Source organism: Podarcis bocagei, assembly GCF_964188305.1.
Source record: "Podarcis bocagei genome assembly, chromosome: 1".
NCBI classification, from domain to species: domain Eukaryota; kingdom Metazoa; phylum Chordata; class Lepidosauria; order Squamata; family Lacertidae; genus Podarcis; species Podarcis bocagei.
This window is the reverse complement of record NC_138125.1, coordinates 48029033-48050986: the sequence shown is the minus strand read 5'-3', so window position 1 is coordinate 48050986 and position 21954 is coordinate 48029033. Positions and strand designations below refer to the sequence as shown.

Below are 21954 nucleotides of genomic sequence, written 5' to 3'. Positions count from 1 at the left end.
TGATACAAAGTACAGGCATAATTCTAGTGAAGCAAGTGAAAAAGCAAATGTATGTAAAAAGAAGAAGCTAGGAGCCTAGTCTTTTTCCAGTAGCTTCTCACGTGTATTTAACAACAAAAATAGTTGTTTCTGTACAGATGAAACTTCTCACTTGTCCTGCAAAGCACATATTTTCTATTTTGCATTCTGTATCCCGGTAAAAAGCACGGCACAAGAAAACACTCTCAAATATTTAGAGCAATTTCTGCTTTCAGGTACTTTGGTATGAAATATAAAGTCAGTTTCTAAATATTGCCATGGATATTGTTTAGGGCTAAGGATGTCCGCTCTTAAATAAGGGGTGAGTAGGTGGTGTTGTATGCGGAGCTTGAGAGCAAAGGGCCCTTACACTCCCCATTACCATCAAATGTCACACCAGGATGCAAATGAAAAGGTAGGCAGCGACCTACACAGGAGCATTCTCGGCATCCTGAAGGACTTGACTGCTGTGAAATAATAGGAGACTGAGTTAGCGATACTGTTTGATTAGCCAGTTGACCGGCTTCCTCACTTGGTGCTTTGCAAAATCCACTCAGTTGAATGCTTTTCCTCTTTACATGCAAATGTGCACACAAGTGCTGTCTTTCATTTGCTCGCATTAATTATAAGTTTGGTTAGTCTTTGAGATGCCACGAGGCTGCAGCAGACTAAACACAGTTACTCCTCTGGAAATTAATTATAAACGTATCTGTGACAATTTGAAACTACTTTTGAGTGAAATCAACCCATGTTTCTTACTTCTTTGTTACTCTTAGTCTCTCTGCAGATTAAACATATAATTTAGCTTTATTTTAGGAGGGCGTGAGTTATCAGGCAAATATGAATTAGCACAAAATTGTTGTGATTTGCCATCTCTCAGCATCTGCATTCTGAAGTGAAGAAACCAACCTCCACACTGTGGCGAAGTATAGAGTTTACAGATGAGTCACATAGGTTTCGCATATATCTGCAGTTTTATATTTATCTTTTATACCACTAAAAGCATTAAGTTGATGATAATAGCCATTTCCTTAGTGTGACACTGTGGGGGTGTGTGGGGGGTGTGACAGTGACATGGAAGATGCTGAAAGAAGGAGCCTTAAAGCATGTTAAATTTCATTTTTAGTGCTTTTGGTATCTCACATCAGGAGCTCATGTCCCTAATTAATTAAATCTTCTAGAACTATAGTCATGGAGAGTGTAGCCAATAGACAGGTGAAGTTCTTGTCTCCCACGAAAGATAAATTATGTGTAATAGCGAATAGCACTGTGTAACAGAGAGAAAAAAATGTAATTGGATGAAAATTTGGAGCTGACTTTCAGACTTCCGAGTTGGCACCATCGGTAATGGCGGATTCCCTCTGATTTTCCGAGGGACCAGCTCCGCGGGATCGGGTCTGTACCGCTGTGGCGAAGCGGGGACCCCTCAAAAATCACAGGCGGGTGAAGACTGTGAACGTGGGACTCGGCAGGCACCTTTTGCGCCCCCCCATCTGCGAAGGACCCCTTTTTGGGCTCCGGAGCAAAACGGGGTGAGCGGCGCGGTGCTGAGAGTCAACTGCTTCTTCCGCGGAGTGAAGCCGCACAGCCGTTATCGGAGAGCGCTGACTTTTTCCTGGGACAATTCGACTTCAAAAGTAACTACCCGTGAGTAGGATAAAATTGGATTTAAAGGGAGAAAAACAATTAATTCGGCACCGAAGCGGGGAGGCATAAACAGGAAGTCCGCCTTCCGTTTCTTGTAAACAGATCAAAGCAAAGAGACTGTAAGCGGAAACTTTGAAAGACGTTTGAAAAAGGACATAAATCCTAACATCAGAAAAGCGATCTCCCCTCCGGTTTGCAGGAGAGGAGGGGGGAAAGGTTTGAACTGTATTTATCTGCAAAAAAAAGAGGGAAAGGAGGCTAAAATCCACCGCTTAGAACCTGGGATCGGACTGCCTTGAGACAAGGAATGCCGCTCTGTGAAAAGCACTATCGGTAAACAGAGTACTTTTGACAGCTAACTCTGCAAGAGAGATACAGTGTTTCTGGACTTTTCCTGGTTTTAAAGTAACTGATTAAGTGCAATTGAAACTGTTGTTTTGTTGTGAATTGGGGGATTCATAAGGACTATTTTTTCTTAAAGTTGCAAGCTTTGACTGTTACTGTGTCCCCCTAGAGGAGGTTTGATATTGCTACAATAACAACTGGGCTAGAGGAATTTTCCATCTCAAAACAAATTCTAGCCGTGGGACTGACCTTGGACTTCTATGAGAGTGTTATGGCAGATGGAAGAGGAAAGTTAGAGTTGATTCAGGAAAAAACTACTAGGTCTGGCAGATCTTTTCGTACAGATACTGGGTCGCAGCGAAGAGCTTCAACATCTGGTCCTTCTGGACCATCTGGATTATCAGGGGCTGCACCCCCACAAGTTAAACCAAAAGGAATGTCGTCTGAAGATGTTTTAGCTCTGGCTCTAGGAAAAATTAATGAATCTTTGGAAAATTTAAGTAAACAAGTAGCTGAAACAAATAAACAAGTAGCTGAAGCATCAGTTAAAATTGACCAAAATACTACAAGTATTAAAAATTTGGGACAGAAGGTGAACACTAATACAGAGACTATTGAGAAATTGTTACAGGAATCTGCTTTGACCCGAAAGACAGCTGAAGAAGCAAAGGACATAGCAACTGCTACTCAAGAGAAGATACCGCCGATATATAGGCAACTCGAGGACCACGGGTTGACGTTGTCTATGATTGAATTGAAGGAGAAACAAAGAAATTTGAGAATCAGGGCTGTACCAGAACTTGAGAAAGATAACTTGACTGACTTTCTTACGCAGGAATTTGCAGATTTCTGGCAACAGGATTTGGGGAAGGAAGAATTTAAGATAGTGAGCGCATTCAGGCTTCGAAGAGGAGGAAAGAAGAACAAGGTGAGAGACTGTTTGATTACCCTTCGAACAAAAGAGGAGAGAGACAAAATCTTGAATCTGCACTTCCGAAAGACTTTGGAAATACATGAGTCAAGTGTGGAAATATTTAAGGACATTCCAAAACATCTCTTGGATTTAAGATCTAACTACGGAGACTTGGTTGCCCTGCTGAGAAGCAACAGAATCATCTTTAGGTGGGAATTTCCCCAAGGCCTGTCCTTTAAATATAAAGGAAGAAAGATAAAAATAAGATTAGTTGATGACAAAGATAGATTCTTGAAAGACCACGGAGAAGACTTACAGAAAGAAGTGGAATCTGGAGAAGAGCCAAGAGCACTGGAAAGAGGAATATTAGATATAGCAAATTTATCTTTTGGATTGCATGGTTCAGAGAAAGTGACACCACCGACAGAACAAGAACAAACACTTGGTGCAGTTGGAGGTAAAGCAAAGTAAGAACATCATGGCTCTGCAACTATTAAGTTGGAATTGTAATGGCCTCAATTCCCCTCGGAAGAGGAAAAGTGTTTTTCATTTGTTAAAAAAGGAACAATTGGACTTGATTTGCTTACAAGAAACACACGTGATAAGGCTACATAGGAAAGTATTGATTAACAAGAGATTGGGACAGGAGTTTATTTCATCTGACAAAGTTTAAAAAAGAGGAGTAGTGATTTATGCAAAGGAGAGACTATCACCGAAATTCATTTTTAAAGACGATCAAGGAAGATTTGTGGCAATTGAAATTCAAGTTCAAGGAGAGAAATTTTTGATAGTAGGAATTTATGCACCGAATGAGGGGAAATCTGAATTCTTTAAAAAGTTGCATGAGACCTTAATGGATTATTTGGATTACAATCTGATTTTGATGGGGGATATGAATGGAGTAGTATCTACAAACATGGATAAGACACAAGGACAGGTAGTCACCAAGGATGGTAGACTACCGAAAACATTTTTCGAGATGACAGACAACTTGGACTTAGTCGATATTTGGAGAACAAAGAATCCTTTGGGAAGAGAGGGAACTTTCTTTTCTGAAGCCAAGATGACATGGACTAGAATTGACCAAATATGGGTAACTAGAGGAATGGCACCAAAGATAAAGAAAGTGGAAATTTGTCCAAAAACCTGCTCCGACCATAATGCTGTAAGGATGGAGATGAAACTAATATCAACTGGCTCCTTCAGATGGAGGATGAATGACACCTTATTCAGAGACAAAGAAGTGTATAAAAAGGCCCAAAAATCTTGAGAGACTATTTTGAGATAAATATGAACACTAATGTTGAAAAAAGAGTAATCTGGGACGCAAGCAAAGCGGTTATGAGAGGGTTCTTGATACAACAGAATGCAATAAAGAAGAGAAACCAAAATGAGAAGAAAAATAAAATTTTGGAGAAAAAAAAAGAAAATGAGAAGAAATTGAGAGCAAAACCAAAGTCGCAGGAGATTTTGAGAGAAATAAAGTTATATCAAGTACAATATATGGAAATGAATCAGGAAATAGAATGGAAAATCAAACAAATGAGACAAAAAACATTTGAATCAGCTAATAAATGTGGGAAATTACTGGCTTGGCAAATGAAAAAAAGACAAAAATTAAATACTATTACAAATTTAGAAGTGGAAGGAAAGAACTTACATAACCCAGCTGAGATTAGAAACTGTTTCCAGAGGTACTTTAAACAATTATATACACAAGGGCCACAGAAAGAAATGGACATAGATCGATTTCTGAAGATAAATGGATTACAAAAAATCTCTCAAGAAAGTAAATTAATGTTGAACTATAAAATATCTGAAGAGGAAGTAGAAGGTGCCATTCAAAATATGCAACTAGGCAAATCTCCAGGACCGGATGGGCTGACTTCTAGATACTATAGATCCTTGAAAGAGTGGTTAGTACAACCTTTAAAGGAAGTCTGTAATGAAATATTGGAAGGGAAAGGGGCACCAGAGTCGTGGAAAGAAGCCTACATTACACTTATACCAAAAACAGAGACTGAAAAGACTCAGCTTAAGAACTACCGCCCCATATCATTACTTAATGTGGATTACAAAATTTTTGCAGATATTTTGGCCAAGAGATTGAAAAAAATGTTGATGGAAGAGATTCATAAAGACCAAGCGGGCTTTCTCCCGGGAAGACACTTGTCTGACAATTTGAGGAATATAATTAATATTTTGGAAAAACTAGAAGTGAATATAAATACTAAAGCAGTTTTGATATTTGTGGACGCGGAGAAAGCTTTTGATAATATCTCTTGGAGTTTTATGAAGAAGAACTTACAGGGGATGGGGATAGGCCAAGGTTTTGAAAATGGTATAAGTGCAATTTATTCAGAACAAAAGGCTAAACTAATTGTAAATAATGTGGTGACGGAAGAATTTAAGAAAGAAAAAGGGACACGACAAGGTTGCCCAATCTCCCCATTGCTTTTTATATCGGTCCTGGAGGTCCTGCTGAATATGATTAGAAGGGACCAGTTGGTTAAAGGTATACAAGTCGGAGCCAAACAGTACAAATGGAGAGCATTTGCAGATGACTTAGTATTGACGTTACAGGAGCCAGAATCTAGTACCAAAAGGGTTTTAGAACTGATTCAAGAATTTGGTCAGGTTGCAGGATTTAAACTGAATAAGTTAAAAACCAAGGTTTTAGAGAAAAATTTAACACCGATTGAAAGAGAGAGGTTTCAGAACGAGACAGGTTTAACAGTGGTTAAGAAAGTGAAATACCTGGGGATTAACATGACAGCAAAAAATGGGAATTTATTTAAAGACAACTATGAAAAATGTTGGGCCAAAGTGAAAAGAGATTTAGAAATTTGGTCAAATTTGAAGCTTTCACTGCTGGGTCGTATTGCTGCGATAAAAATGAATGTATTGCCTAGAATGTTGTTCTTGTTTCAAACATTGCAAATTGTGGACAAAATGGACTGTTTCAAGAAGTGGCAGAGAGATATTTCTAGATTTGTCTGGCAGGGCAAGAAGCCTAGAATAAAATTTAAAATACTAACAGATGTAAAGGAAAGAGGTGGATTTGCCCTGCCTTTAAACTTTAAACTTTAAACTTTACTATGAATCAGCAACTTTCTGCTGGTTGAAAGAATGGCTGCTTCTGGAAAACACAGACATTTTGGATTTAGAAGGTTTTAACAATGTATTTGGATGGCATGCATATCTGTGGTATGATAAGGTTAAAGCACATAAAGCATTTAAGAATCATATTGTTAGGAAAGCATTGTTTAATGTCTGGATAAGATATAAGGATTTATTGGAAAACAAAACCCCAAGGTGGCTGTCACCGATGGAAGCCAAAGCACAGAAGAAGCTCGATATGGAGGCCAAATGGCCGAACTATTGGGAAATTCTGGAACAAGAGGGAGATAGACTGAAATTGCAGAGTTTTGAGAAACTAAAAAACAAAGTGCGAGATTGGCTTCATTATTATCAGATAATGGAGGCATATAATTCGGACAAGAAAATTGGTTTCCAGGTGGAAAAATCAAAATTAGAAAATGAACTGTTAGAACCCAAAACTAAGATTTTGTCAAGGATGTACAACCTGCTGTTGAAATGGAATACTCAGGATGAAATGGTGAAATCTGTTATGATTAAATGGGCACAAGATGTTGGACATAATATTATGATGGCTGACTGGGAACAGTTATGGACCGCAGGTATGAAGTTTACGGCATATAATGCCTTAAGAGAGAATATTATGAAAATGATATACAGGTGGTACATGACCCCAGTCAAGCTTGCAAAAATCTATCATTTGCCCGATAATAAATGTTGGAAATGTAAAGAAACTGAAGGTACATTCTTTCACCTTTGGTGGATGTGCCCAAGGATTAAGGCTTTCTGGGAGATGATCTATAATGAATTGAAAAAAGGTATTTAAATATACCTTCTTGAAGAAACCAGAGGCCTTTCTCCTGGGCATAGTCGGCCAATTGGTGCCAAAGAAGGATAGAACTTTTTTTATGTATGCCACAACAGCAGCAAGAATACTCATTGCAAAGCATTGGAAGACACAAGATCTACCCACTCTGGAAGAATGGCAGATGAAGGTGATTGACTATATGGAACTGGCGGAAATGACTGGCAGAATCCGAGACCAGGGAGAAGAGTCGGTGGAAGAAGATTGGAAGAAATTTAAATACTATTTACAGAAATATTGTAAAATTAATGAATGTTAGAACGATGTTGGATAGAAGCTAAGGGGTTTTTAGCTGCAATACTATAAGGGAATATGAAAAATGGATTACTAATAGGTAAAGATTTAATGTTATAATATTTTAAGATTAAAGATTAGGATAAACAAAAGAGGGGAAGGATTTGCTGAACCAACAAACTGAACTGGAATACAAAAAAGGGAGACGTGAGGAGGTCCGGGAAACAAGCTAATGAAAAATAAGTAATGGAAAGATTGAGTTGTTTTTAATTATTTTTATTTTGTATTTTTATTTTTTATTTTTTTATTTTGTAATATTTTGAAAATCTTAATAAATATCTTATAAAAAGAAAAAAGAAAATTTGGAGCTGACTTTAATAGATATTGGTCAAGTAAAGCAAAATATATTCAGACCTGCACTGAGATACACAAGGCTTGATTGACACTGGATGGAACCCCATAGCCAGCTCTAGATAGAAGGGCAACACAGAGGATTCTCAAGTCTCACAGCAATCATCTTGTATTTGTATTAGTATCACCTGCTAGAGGAGGAGTCTCCTCTAGTCTTTTACCTTTTTTTAGTGCAATAAAGCTGGTCCTATTCTATGGTAGTGATGAGGAACTTCTCGTCAGGTGGCTGAAGGACTACCATCCAGCCGACTGAGCCTCTGGATCTAGACCAGGAGTGGGACGGGGTGGGGATGCAGTTTGCATTGTGGGTAAAACATCTATTCACTTGATTGGAAAGGCTTCTGTTCACTCTACTGTGAAGCATACACTGCTGTGTTATGCCCTGCCCCCCATTACACCCCTGTTCTGCCCTCTTCTGGGTCCAAAAGGACCCATGCACTGGCAATCGTGCATCAGTTGGACGTAATAAAATGGTTGCCGCTTGTAGGCTAATGGTTACGGCAGTAAAATAAAGGGGCTGGAATTTTAATTGATAAATTGCCACCTATAACTTTTTAATTGTGAAAATTAAAGTCCCTTGATTTCAGTGGGTTTAACAGGATAGCATCCTATGCTGTGATTTCTTTTTTTTTTTTAAGTAATAGATTCATGACCTTTTCTTTGTCTCAGCCGCGGGAGGCCTTTTTCCAGTCACAAATAACCAACAGCCAAATAGGCTTACAAAATTCCATCCTAGAACGAGTTAAATTTACTTATATAGAACTCTTACCCATGTGACGTTATTATATAAACTGCAATCAAAAAAATAGTGTGGAAAGGCTGATTAAAGCTGTTTGATGCAGAGGGACAGGCATACGCCTACACATGTGCCGTAGGTAATTTGCTTGTGCGGATTTTGAATTTGAATCTAAATCAGATTGTTTATGTGCATGTGTGTGAGAAGTAAAAATAAAAGCAGGCTGGAACAGATGTGAGTATTTTCCTTACTAACCATAATTAACCACAGAGTTGGAAAGGATTTTAAAGGTCATCTACTCCAAAGCCCTGATCAGTGGCCATCTACCCTCTTTAAAAACCTCTAATGAAGGAGAGCCCACCACCTTCTGAAGCAGTCTGTTCCACCGTTGAACAGTTAGTACCATCTGGAATTTCTTCCTAATGTGTGGTCAAAATGAGAAAAGCTGAATATTCGGGGGCAGGGACCTATCCATTCGCATCCACCCAGCATTGCTTCTAACTGGTTCCTTGTTAAATAAAAGTAATCAAATATCACTGCTAACTAGAATTACCGCCTAACTAGAAATGCCCAAAATAAGATTTGATAATGGATTTAGAACTATCAGTAGATCCCCAACGATGTGCTCCAGGGAGAGCTGACTTCAGGCACCAGGCCCTTTGGCAAAGCAGAGGAGGAACAACCACTGGGAGGAGTGCAAAGAGAAGAAACACCATGGTGCGTGGTTGTGAAGCAGCACAGCCAGACACCTTCATCTGCCCCAGCTGCAACAACACATGTATCTCCCGTATCAGTCTCTACAGCCACAGCAGGCATTGTAGCTCCCCAACAGTTTGACTTCACCCCCAAAGATACACTCTTCCATTGTCTCCCAGGATACCAACCAACCAATGGATTTAGAACTATCAGTAGAATTCCTAGGCATCGCTCTCTTGGGTTCCATCCAGTATCCTTGTTTGCAGATTCAGCAGACCTTTAAAAGAATCTGAAGCTTTGACAAACATGCAGCAATGGCTAGAGACTCCTGAGGGGTCTGAGGCCTATGCAGAATCATCTCGGGTGGTTAAGAGAGAACATAGGGGTCTTGATTTTAGTGCAGTTTGTTGCCTGTCTGAAGTTACAGAGTGTTCCATGCATATGTAGGGGCATCCAATGTTGTTCTTCTAACTCAGGTTTGGGGAACCTCCAGGCCAGGGGCCAAAGGCTTGAAGGGTCTGGAGTTTAAGCTCCTGCTTAGCTGTGAAGCTCACTGAATGGCCTTGGCCATCACTGTCTCTTCAGCCTACCCTTAGCTCTTTGGAGGAAACATGGGACACAGATGATTTTGCTAGATTTGTATTGTTTTGATTATCATTATTTGCGTTTTGCTGGTTGCTTTGAAGAGCATGGATTTTGAGGAGGAAAGGATCCCCGCATTGATTTACAGCATTTACATTCTAATAATAAACTTTGCAGTGTGCAACTTGAGCATCAAGGTCAAACAGCTGGTGTGGCTTGTGACAGCCAGCTAATAAGGTGGAAATGAGTTTACCCCAATGCTTTTTTTATTTTAAGATCCCTAGATCAGTTGAGTTCATTTCAATATAAATTCTAAAAACAAACAGTTAACACAGAAAACAGGCAAAAAATGCAGCCACTCCCTTCCCGGCTCTTTCCTAAGCTGAATAATATCCAGTACATCTAAAGCTCTGGCTCCACCCTACAATGTCACTTAGCTTGTTTTTCTTTGGTTCTCCCTTCTCCCCACTCCAGTGTTTAAGGGGTTATTTGTTCCATACCTCCCCTTTGGCCAGGAATCTTAGGGAATTGTTTTCAGGAGTAGATTGCCATCCACCAGTGTCATAGTTTCGGTGCCTGCAGGAACTTAAAAGTTATAAATCTGTAGGCTTGCCATATGTCAGGAAAATTCCTGACATGTCCTGGTTTTGGGGTGTAAAAATGGTGTCAGGGGAAATTTTGCCGAATCAGGGAAATCGCTATTAAAACAATTTTGAACTATGACAACCCTATGAATCTGGCTCAATGTTCAACATGTTTCTTCTTTGACAATCACTGATAAATTGTAGTCAAGCTGGAGAGCACAGCTGAAATCAAGACAAGAGCTAGATTTGTTTTCGCAAATATTTTGTATTTCCAGTCAGCTTTACGTGTGAAACAGCACAGAGCATGCAGAGTTCTCTCTAGAAGTAAGCACCAGACAGCTGGATTTACTCCGAGTAACAGACTTATAAAAAAAACACATTGAATAAACCCCAGATGACTAACTCCCCCCGCCTCTTATTTTTACTTGTTTTTAAATACCAAATATTTACTTTACAGATTATGTTTGGCATGCAGAAATTATACCTTGTCATTGAATTATATTAAACATAAAATACTGTGTTTTTTCTTTTTCTTTTTTTCTTCATTTTCTTTTTCTGAGCAATTGTGTTTTTACAGTGAGTTGTAATCAGTTGAAGCCAAGGAAGGAACAGTTATAAGCTCACCAAACTCAGTGGATCTCTCTCTCTCTCCCCTCCATTTTCTTCAGAGTTCATCTAGACACCCCAGCTATTTAAATACAGTGGTACCTCGGGTTAAGTACTTAATTCGTTCCAGAGGTCCGTTCTTAACCTGAAACTGTTCTTAACCTGAAGCACCACTTTAACTAATGGGGCCTCCTGCTGCCGCCGTGCCGCTGGAGCACAATTTCTGTTCTCATCCTGAAGCAAAGTTCTTAACCCGAGGTACTATTTCTGGGTTAGCGGAGTCTATAACCTGAAGCGTATGTAACCTGAAGCGTATGTAACCCAAGGTACCACTGTACTCAATTTGAAATAAAAACTTTTCTAAAGAAGTTGTGATTCTCCCCCTCCCCTTGATGAGTATAACAGTGAAGGGACCCCTGACCATTAGGTCCAGTTGCGGATGACTGGGTTTGCGGCGCTCATCTCGCTTTACGGGCCAAGGGAGCTGGCGTACAGCTTCCGGGTCATGTGGCCAGCATGACTAAGCCGCTTCTGGCGAACCAGAGCAGTGCATGGAAACGCCGTTTACCTTCCCGCCGGAGCGGTACCTATTTATCTACTTGCACTTTGATGTGCTTTCGAACTGCTAGGTTGGCTAGGAGCTGGGACCGAGCAACAGGAGCTCACCCCATCATGGGGATTCGAACCACCGACCTTCTGATCGGCAAACCCTAGGCCCTGTGGTTTAACCCACAGTGCCACCCGCTTCCCTTTGATGAGTATAGCCTCACATCATAATTATTGCCAACTGTAGTAATTCAGATATTTAAATCTATGAAAGGAATGTTCTTTTTAAAAGGTTAGATGATTATGAAGACACTTAATGTGGCCTTTACTGATTGTGAGATGTCAGTCTCCTTGTGGAACAAAAATCTGTCTGCACAGTGGGACTTCTGGTTTCTCTCGGGCCCCCCTTCATCCCCTTTGTGCCACCAAAATATGCTCTAGAGCAGGGGTCGGCAAAGTTTTTGTGGCTTGGGCCAGTCCACGGTCCTGCAGACGCAGCAGTGGGCCAGAGTGTTTGTGCGCGCAAATGCTGTTTCTGGCTCTTTTTCCTGCACAAAGGAGGTGTGTGCAGCTTCCCATTGGCTGCAGGAGCTTCCGGCAGCCAATGGGAAGCCGACCAGCATTGCAGAAGGCGGTCCCCGCTCTGCTCCACGCCGGTTTAACATGTCACACAAGAGCCAACCAAGCGGGCAGTGGGGGTCCATGGGCTGGTTAAACGCTTGTGGCCCATAGGCCTTAGGTTGCCGATCCGTGCTCTAGGGTGTCCATAGACACTCCAGGGCAGTTTTTGGGGATGTTCAGAAGGCATAAAGGGGGGCGAAAGGAAGGAGAAGCCCCATTGCACAAGCAAACTCCCATTTGCACTGCATTGCTTCTCACCCTGTGTGTTTTTAAAACCTTAATTATAGATTTTAAAATAGCAATTGGTTTATGAAAGACGTCTTAAACATGGATTGTTTGGAATGGCTTGTTTAATTAACAGTCTAGCCATTGTGTTGCCTTAGCAGATAAAGCATGGTGATTGTTAACTTAGACATATAAGCTCTATTATTCTTTTAATAATGGATAATAGGAAATTGCAAGGCAAGCGTGTGAATATTGCAGCAAACCTGTGGCGCATTTTATTGCAGTTTTAAACATGAATATTTTGCCTACATAAGGGAGGCCTGCAACAAAACGTTGCAGCCTAGGGTGCTTCCGTTAACTGTTCCTTTTTGACAGCCATGCCCTCTTTCAGATACTGCATTCCATGAAATGCCTTTAAATTTGCTAGTTGTTGGAGGCAGGATATGTTCTGGCTAGAGGTTTAATTACTGTGGTAGCAAGCACTTGTTACTTTTGAGAAGAGGCTGCAGAAAGTGCTGGTTTCCCTAGAACTGTCAGAAGCCTTGATTTGTACACAATGCTTCTCTGTCAACGTGGTGCTGGTTCAGCAGCATCCTTACATGCATAGACTTGGCAAGTATTTGAAGGCCACATTTTGTGTAATTGGTGGAGTCTCTGAATAGGATTCTCTTCTTTGTGTTAAAGGGTGTATACAACAGTGCAGGATTTTATGCTGACATTCTCTTGCCTTTGTCTACTCCCTGCCAGGGTGCATTTGTGGAGGTGGCTTTTGTTGTTGTTCCTGTTAAAGATGCTTTAAAAGACAAGCTATCTCTTTGTAATCAGTCCATAGCCAATGTAGGAAGTGCCTTTTGTTTCAGTAACCTTATAAAATTAGAATTTAAAAGGTGCTTTATTTTGACAAAAGACAAAACATTTGTATTTTAATATGCAAGATGAGTGTACAAAAATTTCATTCGTGTATTGAATCACTAGTTTGGGGCAGGGAGGGTTTGAGTATTTGTATTTTCTGTTTTGTGAACCTTCAGGTAAAAATATTGCTTCAAAATGTTTCAAAATGCTTCAAAATGTTATCATTTTGCTTTTTGCGCTTTTTTGGGCAGCTTTCATAATCGAGGGCTTTGGGCCAGAAAACGCTTCTGTGGAACCTCTGATTTTTCACCCCAGTTATGGTCCCAGAACTGCATCCCATGCTGTACCAGAAGGTTCCTTGACCTTCAGAAGCCATTTTTCAGAAGGTTCAAGGGGCTGTGCTAGAAAGGAAGTTGAAAACTCAGTTGCACATGCAAAACTCCATTTGTATTTTTATAGCTGCTCGTGGGGAAAATGCTGCGATAAATTGTTCTGAGCAATACTTTTTCTCACACCAGAGTACCACATGGCTGTCTGGAGTCCCACTGGTGCTAAGCAAATGTGTTATGCACATTGATGACTTGGATAATTTGTGAACCATCACACCAGATACAGCCCACTAACCATGTATTGTCGGCTACTAAGGTCTTACAAAACTACTTCCGTTTGCTTAGAATAGCAGAAACAGGGGAGCAGCAATAAATGGTTGGCAGGCTGTATCCAGCCTGGCAGTTATCAGGGGGCTGCTCTATGGCTCCAGCTTAAAACTTCTCTGTGACGATTCTTGCACTGCCAGCCATTAGCAGTAAGAGCTTGCTTATGCAAACAGAGTTCCAATTTGGGGATGAGAAGAAGATTTGGGATGGTGGGTAGAAGGGATGAGAGAGGAAAATAAGTTTGGGAACATGAAGCTAGTAAGACCAGCTTTGTAATAGGCTGAGCAAGCCTGATTTGGAAGTCTACTGTTAACTATCAGATTATTATTATGTATTTGGCACAATGAAGGTGACATTTGGATATTCTGCCGTCAGCAAAATGTCTTGAGTCATCTCTGAACACTAACCTATGCCAAGGTTTACAAGGAGAAATGCTCTGGGATGACTTCCTAGTCATTGTCCAGAAGGTTGACTTGGGCTTTACTCTTCATTGGCCGCCTTTGAAATTTGCTCAGAAGCAAACTCCAGGAACTAACTCAGTGTTCACCCTTCTTTTATTCCCCTACTCTGGTTTCTTTCAGAATTTTATGGACCTAGTAATTGTGGCTCCTGCTTTCAAGGAGGGGTCTCTTTTTGATGTTCTTGGGGAAAGGGGTGATCTAAGCCATCTCTAACGAGATTGGCACTGCCAGGGCAGGGCACCTAGCCTGCTTGGGGGGGGGCATCTTACCCAGCACACTATTCTCTCAGGGTAACCCACCTCCTGGTTAGTCAGCTCCACATAGGGACACTGTTCAGGAGAGTGGAAGATGACTTGGCCCTTCCTTCTTCTTATTCTCTGAGCTTGGCAGAGGAATATCTGCCTCGTGTTGCCTCATTTTCAGTCAGGGATCGGAATCATTTAGTGCTAGTTGCAACCCCAGCACGTCAGGAAGTCACTCAGAAAGACCCCTCCCAAACTGCTGCTGCCTCTCTCCACTACCTATTCATTTCTTCACCCTCTTGGTGAGTGAAAGAACAGCAGGGAGGCAAATGAGCCAATGCCAAAGGCAGTGGCAACACCAAAGACGGGTGTCACTGGAGAGGAGAGCCCACCCAAATCATCATGCCAAGGGCTTCACAAAACCCAGAGTTGGTCCTAGTTTTGGAAGTGAGATTGGTGATATGCAGCAACATCTTCTCGGTAGTCACATCAGCTTTGCTACATTAATTGTGTGAAAATAATTGATGTGTAGTTTTTGAAATGTAGATAGCTGCCACAAGGTGAGCCAAGTGAACAGGATCAGGTCCATGCACATGGGGGGGGGGATTAACTCTTCAACTCTTTCTATCCACTGTTACCCCTGCAAAAAAAAATATCACTGAAGGTATTTTTAGCTTTTATTTTGTTTGGGGAGGAGGGACATTTTCATTAGGGCTGTGATCAGAGGAGGAGGGTTAAAACCTCGCACATTTTGATCCCGGTCTTGGGTGGTCATTTACATTTCAAAAACTGCTTTCATGCAATTTATGAAGAGCTATTTCCTGAAACTTTGTAACTGACTTTCATTTCACTTTGCTGCTACTGCTGAGCTTCAAGATACGTCTTTTTTAAGGTGTCGTCTGAATTTTGAGTAGAAAACCAAACAGTTAATAATAATAATAGCCATAATAATAATAGTAACTAATAAATAGATGAAAAAGAACTGCTTCTCAGGTTTATCCTTGGGATATTGAAGGTAGCAGTAGCAGCCTGGTTCAGCAGTCATCTCCAAATCAATCCTGACTACTCCATACAAAAACTCAAAATTTACACCTGGTCTTCCTAAATCATACATGTAATCAATAGACAATCTGCTAAGAATGGCTCGAATCCTAAGTAAGTTCCATTCCATAAATGATTACAAAATGGAGCTTTCATTCTTCCTCCTTTCCTCTGCAGTCTCCCGTGCCCCCCAAAATCTTCTATTGAGGGTTGGAGGACCCTCTGGAACAGAGTGACATGAGAAGGGAGAAGGAGCAATTGCCAAAAATAGGGGGTGGAGAGCCCCACAGTACAGAACCGAAAGTGCTTTCCACTGGCAGAACAGCAGTTTGGATCCAACTCAGTATCTCCTAATTGAGCAGCACATCTGTTCTTTCTCCATATTTATAGCTGGTAATAGCTTTCCTGTAGCTTGTTGATCTAGAGAGAAGTCTGTTGTATATATTGAAAAGTAACTTACATCATTCTGCATTCAAAGCTGTAAAATAACAGTATGTTAGGTCTCAATCACTGATCTTTGTGGTGAAACGTACTGAGAAAGTACTGAAACGTACTGAAACGTACTGTATTGAAGCTTTCAGTTTTCTGCTTTATATAACTGTGAATGTGCTGGCTAATCACTTTCTCTTCTTTATTTGCTCTAGGATTAAAGCAAGTTTACCAGTTGAAAGTTCGTTCTTCAAACGAAGATTATTATTTTTTGACGTATGAAAGGATGACTACTTTTTGAAATGGATGGATTAAGACTTCTAAGAAGTCAAAAGTGATTGAACAACAGTCGTTCGTAGAAAAGCTGCATCTGTAGAACATTTGCCATTTATTACATGATCATAACTGGGATCTCATGCAACCTTTGTGTTTTCTGGATAACCTTCTCCGGAAGAGAGTTATAAATGTGAAAGGCAGAGATGGCTGTGTTTTCTTTTGGAGCTTACTAAGGATAAACACGTTTTCCAATAATGACCAGTTTGAAGCGGTCCCAGACTGAAAGGGCTGTTGCCACCGGAGTGTCAGATGGAACTCCTAAAGTCCACTCAGATGACTTTTATATGAGACGCTTCAGGTCACAGAATGGTAGCTTGGGATCTTCAGTGATGGCTCCAGTAGGCCCTCCACGCAATGAAGGGTCTCATCACCTTACATCTACTCCTGGAGTACCTAAAATGGGGGTTAGGGCCAGGATTGCTGACTGGCCCCCAAGGAAGGAAAATGTCAAAGAAAATAGTAGATCAAGTCAAGAAATGGATACATCAAGCTGCCTTGATAGTATGTCTTCAAAAAGCAGTCCTGGGAGCCAGGGGAGCTCTATTAACTTGAATTCTAGTGACTCTGTCATGTTAAAGAGTATCCAAAACACACTTAAGAGCAAAACAAGGCAGTCTGAGAACCTAGATTCTAGGTTTCTCACTCCTGATGGATACCACAGCTCCCCAAGAAAAGCTCTTCGCAGAATAAGACAGCGAAGTAATAGTGACATTACCCTAAGTGAGCTTGATATAGATAGCTATGATGAATGTATCTCGCCCAGTTATAAATCTGGACCATCACTGCACAGGGAATATGGCAGCACTTCATCAATAGATAAGCAGGGTACTTCAGGGGAAGGTTTTTTTGACCTGTTGAAAAGTTTTAAAGATGAAAAATCTGACCAGAGAGGTCCAGGCAGCAGCAAATTCTGTGAACTCCTTATAGCTAGTGGAAGTAAGGGCTCAGGATTTTCCTTGGATGTGATAGATGGACCCATAACTCAGAGGGAGAACCTTCGACTATTTAAAGAAAGGGAGAAGCCACTGAAGAGGCGTTCAAAATCAGAGACGGGAGATTCTTCCATTTTTCGAAAGCTGCGTAATGCCAAAGCTGAAGGGGATCTTGGGAAGGCCTCAGATCTTGAGGACAGCAGATCAGAAGACAGTGTCAGGCCTTGGACTTGTCCAAAGTGTTTTGCCCATTATGATTGCCAGAGCATATTATTTGATTTAAATGAAGTGGCAGTTAACCGGCACAATGTGATCAAACGAAGGAATACAACGACTGGAGCTTCTGCCGCAGCAGTTGCATCATTAGCTTCTGGACCATTGTCCCATTCTGCAAGTTTCAATTCCCCAATGGGCAGTACAGAAGACCTGAATTCCAAAGGAAGTCTCAATATGGACCAGGGAGACGATAAAAGCAATGACCTTGTTATGAGTTGTCCTTATTTTCGTAATGAGATTGGTGGGGAAGGAGAAAGAAAGATCAGTCTCACAAAATCTAACTCTGGATCCTTCAGTGGCTGTGAAAGTGCCTCTTTTGAGTCCACTCTTAGCTCTCATTGCACAAATGCAGGAGTGGCTGTTCTTGAAGTACCCAAGGAAAACCTGGTCTTGCACTTGGATAGAGGGAAGCGATACATCGTTGAACATGTGGATCTTGGTGCATATTATTATCGTAAATTCTTCTATCAGAAAGGTGAGCAGTCATTTAATACCTTGAACAGCATTATTCTTTGCTATTTTGCAAAATGTTCTCCAAGTACTGCCTGCTGCACAGAATGTTCCTTGATCATTCTAGGCATAATTCATACAAACACTTAAATTTTGCAATTTGCTTTTTAATAATATGACAGGGATTTTTTTAGACTTTATAGTTTAGTCAGTTTACTAACATGTACATGGCACAAGACCAAATCGAAAGGTACAGAAAGATGCGGAGGTTTTAAAAATATTTTGGAAATGGAAATATAATTAAAACTTGTTTAGCAGGGACTGTGAGAATGTTCAGGCACCTATAGCATTATAAAACATGTATTTAAACAGTCAAATGGAGGTTTCTCTATGATATTATATTTCATTGTATTAAAAGGTTTTTCCAAATTCCCAGTTGACACTTAATTCTTCTTGCTGTTCTAGAAAGGGGGAGTATAATTAACATTGGTTGGGAAATGTCTGCCTGGAAGATGGTTTTGTGCTTTACAACATTCAAATATTACACTGAGCATGTGAACCAGATGTTCATGGCTACAACTGGTAGCAGTTTCTGTTATCACAGTGGTTAGAATGAGTATCACTAAAATCTTTAGGATTGTTTCCCAGCTGTATGTGCATGCTACATTTGCCCATGTGAGCATGTGCCCATGGATGGTTGGAACTTGCTCACATGTAGAACAAAACTGTCCTTAATCCTTTACTTACTATGGAAATGTAACATACAGAACCCTTTTTTTTCTGAGATGGAAAATAATTTTTTCTCCTCCCGCACCCCTTTTTTAAAATGCACAAGAACACTGGAACTACTTTGGGGCAGATGAGAACCTTGGTCCCGTAGCTGTCAGCATCAGAAGAGAAAAACCTGAAGAAATAAAAGAAAATGGATCGCAATACAATTACCGCATCATTTTCAGAACTAGTGAGGTAAACAATATATGGAAAGTATAAGAATAAGAAATGCAAAAATGTATTTTCTCTATACTCTTAAGAGTGACTGCAAATGTGAGTTGTATAAGGGTTATTTTCATGTTTTGCCTGTGGTCTAAAATGTACTGATCCTTTAAATCAGAAAATATATAAAGATGACAGAAAGAGCTACTCAAAAGTGGAATGGACTACCTCAGAAGGTGGAGTCACCTTCATTGGAGGTTTTTAAGTAGAGATTAGATGGCCATCAGTCAGGGATTCTTTAGCTATGATTTGTGCGTTGCAGGGGATAGGATTACAGTGGTACCTTGGGTTACATATGCTTCAGGTTACAGACGCTTCAGGTTACAGACTCCGCTAACCCAGAAATATTACCTCGGGTTAAGAACTTTGCTTCAGGATGAGAACAGAAATTGTGCTCCGGCGGCGCAGCGGCAGCAGGAGGTCCCATTAGCTAATGTGGTCAACAGGTTAAGAACAGTTTCAGGTTAAGAACAGACCTCCAGAACGATTTAAGTTCTTAACCTGAGGTACCACTGTAGATGACTCTCAGAAATCCTCCCACCTCTATGAGTCTACACTGGGTTGTTTTAGATCTGGGTATCTATTTTTAACTGCCATTTTTTGCAATGTTGTAAACTGCTCTTGAGTATATAATATTTTATATCAGAAGGCAACTTGATCTCCAGATGTTCTTGACTACAAATCCCAACACCCTTGACTATTGACCATGCAGACTGGGGCTGGTGAAAAGTTACCACTCACTAATAACCAGGCCTGGTTCACACATACCTAAGCCACAGTTTGTTTAGCAAACACGTGGCATATTTAAAGAATAAGCCAAAACACTAACTTTTAGTAAACCGCTTTGAGATTTTGTTACTCAAGTGGCGTGTAAATGTTGTGAACCAAGCTTTGGAGAAATAATTTGTTCCTTATTTGTTCTGTGAGATGACACATGGCTTGTTGAACACAGCCTAAGTCTGCTTAAATCTTCTGTTCCTAGTACTTGGATTAATTTTTACATTTTCCTGCTTTAATTTTACAAAGAAACCTCCCTGTTTTAAAAAAATCAATTAGGTGTAAATCAAGAGAACATGCTAGTTTATGGACAGCCTTTAACATAGAAACCCAGGTAAAAAGAAATATGTACAGTGGGGTTTCTATCATATAGACAGAAACTGCCTTGATTCCCTGTCGGGGGGAAAGACAGGGTATAAATAAATATGTTATAATAATAGTACTAATAACAATAAATTAACTAGTCCAAATGTTGTGTTTGGGCAGGCAGGGAGCATTGTTCTTGTTTTACTTCTGCATTAACAGTAGCACAGAGGTGCTTGACTTAATGAAACAAAACCATTTTGCACATTCCTGGGAAGAAGCAAAAAGTGAATGCATGAGTAGCTTCTCCATCTGTTTTCTGTATTTCTGGATAACATATCAAGAGGAAAATTCCTGCATCTTCTAGGAGCACAATGCCTGCTTTTCCATTTAAGGAATCATGCAAATTGAACTTGTGTAAGTTCTTCAGATATTGGTACTAAACAAAACAATGATGCAGACATGCACAACGTAGTATAAGATTTGAAGCACAGCACCCAGGAATCCTTAGTTCTTTGGGTTACTAGCCTACCCCCACCTTCCCTTCATATATCTAAGTAAATAACTTTTGTTTCACAGCTTACAACCCTAAGAGGTTCTGTCTTGGAAGATGCTATACCTTCAACTGCAAAGCACTGTACAGCTAGAGGGCTGCCCTTGAAAGAGGTCCTTGAGCACGTGGTTCCTGAACTGAATATACATTGTCTCAGGTTGGCCTTCAACACCCCTAAAGTCACAGAACAACTTATGAAACTTGATGAACAAGGGGTAAGTTCAAAATAGCAAACTTTAATCCTTTACTAGGCCAGCATTACAGTAACAGATCTAGATATCTTTCCCCCCCACCATGTCTGGAAACTCTAAAGAAATCTACCAAGTCTATCCAATGCTACAGAATAAAGGGTTTGCCTGAGATCTCAGGACTTAGAGTTTGCTGCCAAAAAAAGTGAATTAGGCAAACTCAAAAATTCTGAAATGTGTATTGTTTAAAGCAGAATATTATAACCTAGCATGTTTAATTTCTTTTTGCATGGTATAATGGAAGACACCGTGTAAGACATTGATACAAGAATTATGCCTTATTTCTCCTGCTTATGTCATCCATGACATATTAGGCACTATCATCATTCATTCAAACTAACAACTTAAACCTCTTATGGTATTAGACCTTACTTTTTAATATCTGAAGACTCTTGATACTGCTTTTTTATATCTAGAATTTCATAACTTAACAGAAATTAAGTAATTAACTTAACAGAAATACACTAGCTTGTATCTAATGATGCTGTTTAGTTGGTGGTGTCCAAAACCAAAGTATTCAATCCATTGTTTGGATCTGTTCCAACTTGGTTTTCTGGCCTCGTTCGGAATTGAAAGTGGCTTCATTACTCTCTTGAATGGCATATGCTAGGAGATGGATGGGGCAGTGAGACACTGTTTAGTCTCCAGAACCTCTCAGCAGCTATCAGTAGTTTATTTATTTTATTATTGATTGAAAATATTTATAGCCTGCCCTTCATCAATACTGATACCAAGGTGGAGTACAATATAAGATAACATAACAACCAAATTAATATATAATCCACAATAGAACACTAAACCCCAATTAAAAACTTCTTCACGAAGTGCATATTGAAATCTACAGAATTTGCTCCCATGAGATTGCCCCCGACTTGGATGGTTTTAAAAGAGATTTAGACAGATTCATGGAGGATGTGGCTAATAGCCACTGATGTGTTCTACCTCTACTGTCAGAGGCAATATGCGTCTCAATATTAGTTGCTGTAAATCACAAATGGAGAGATTTCGTGTCCTGCTTGCAGGCTTCCCATAAGCATTTGGTTGGCCATGTAAGAACAGAATTCTGAAGTAGATGGGACTTAAAGTTGATCCGGGCCACACTTATGTTCTCAGTATTCCATTGACTTGATTATTTTCATAGACTAAACCAGTGTTTCCCAACCAGTGTTCCGCGGCACACTAGTGTGCCGCGAGATGTTGCCTGGTGTGCCGCGAGATGTTGCCTGGAGGGAGGCGGGCGAGTCGGGCGGCGAGAGGTGGGGCGGCGGCGGCGAGGA

At 40.4% G+C, this 21954-nt stretch overlaps 2 protein-coding genes and 1 long non-coding RNA gene across 10 annotated transcripts in view; 2 read left to right on the top strand and 1 right to left on the bottom strand.

Moving 5' to 3' along the window:
• The window catches only part of SIPA1L1 (signal induced proliferation associated 1 like 1), a 175446-nt gene that overhangs the window by 93964 nt on the left and 59528 nt on the right, over positions 1-21954 (top strand). For all 8 annotated transcript variants that reach the window (XM_081185846.1, XM_081185845.1, XM_081185843.1 and 5 more), the window contains 3 exons: positions 16025-17828; positions 18639-18769; positions 20456-20644. In XM_081185846.1, the coding sequence (XP_081041972.1) occupies positions 16340-17828; positions 18639-18769; positions 20456-20644 (1809 nt within the window). In that variant the 5' untranslated portion in view covers positions 16025-16339. The remainder of the gene's footprint in view (positions 1-16024; positions 17829-18638; positions 18770-20455; positions 20645-21954) is intronic.
• Positions 1-21954, bottom strand: part of LOC308583009 — a 65482-nt gene that overhangs the window by 21210 nt on the left and 22318 nt on the right. The window lies entirely within an intron of this gene.
• Positions 1544-7352, top strand: LOC308582860 (uncharacterized protein). Its single transcript, XM_081186378.1, has 2 exons — positions 1544-4059; positions 7277-7352. The coding sequence occupies exon 1, from the start codon at positions 2282-2284 to the stop codon at positions 3392-3394; it is 1113 nt and encodes a 370-aa protein (XP_081042504.1). The 5' UTR covers positions 1544-2281; the 3' UTR covers positions 3395-4059; positions 7277-7352.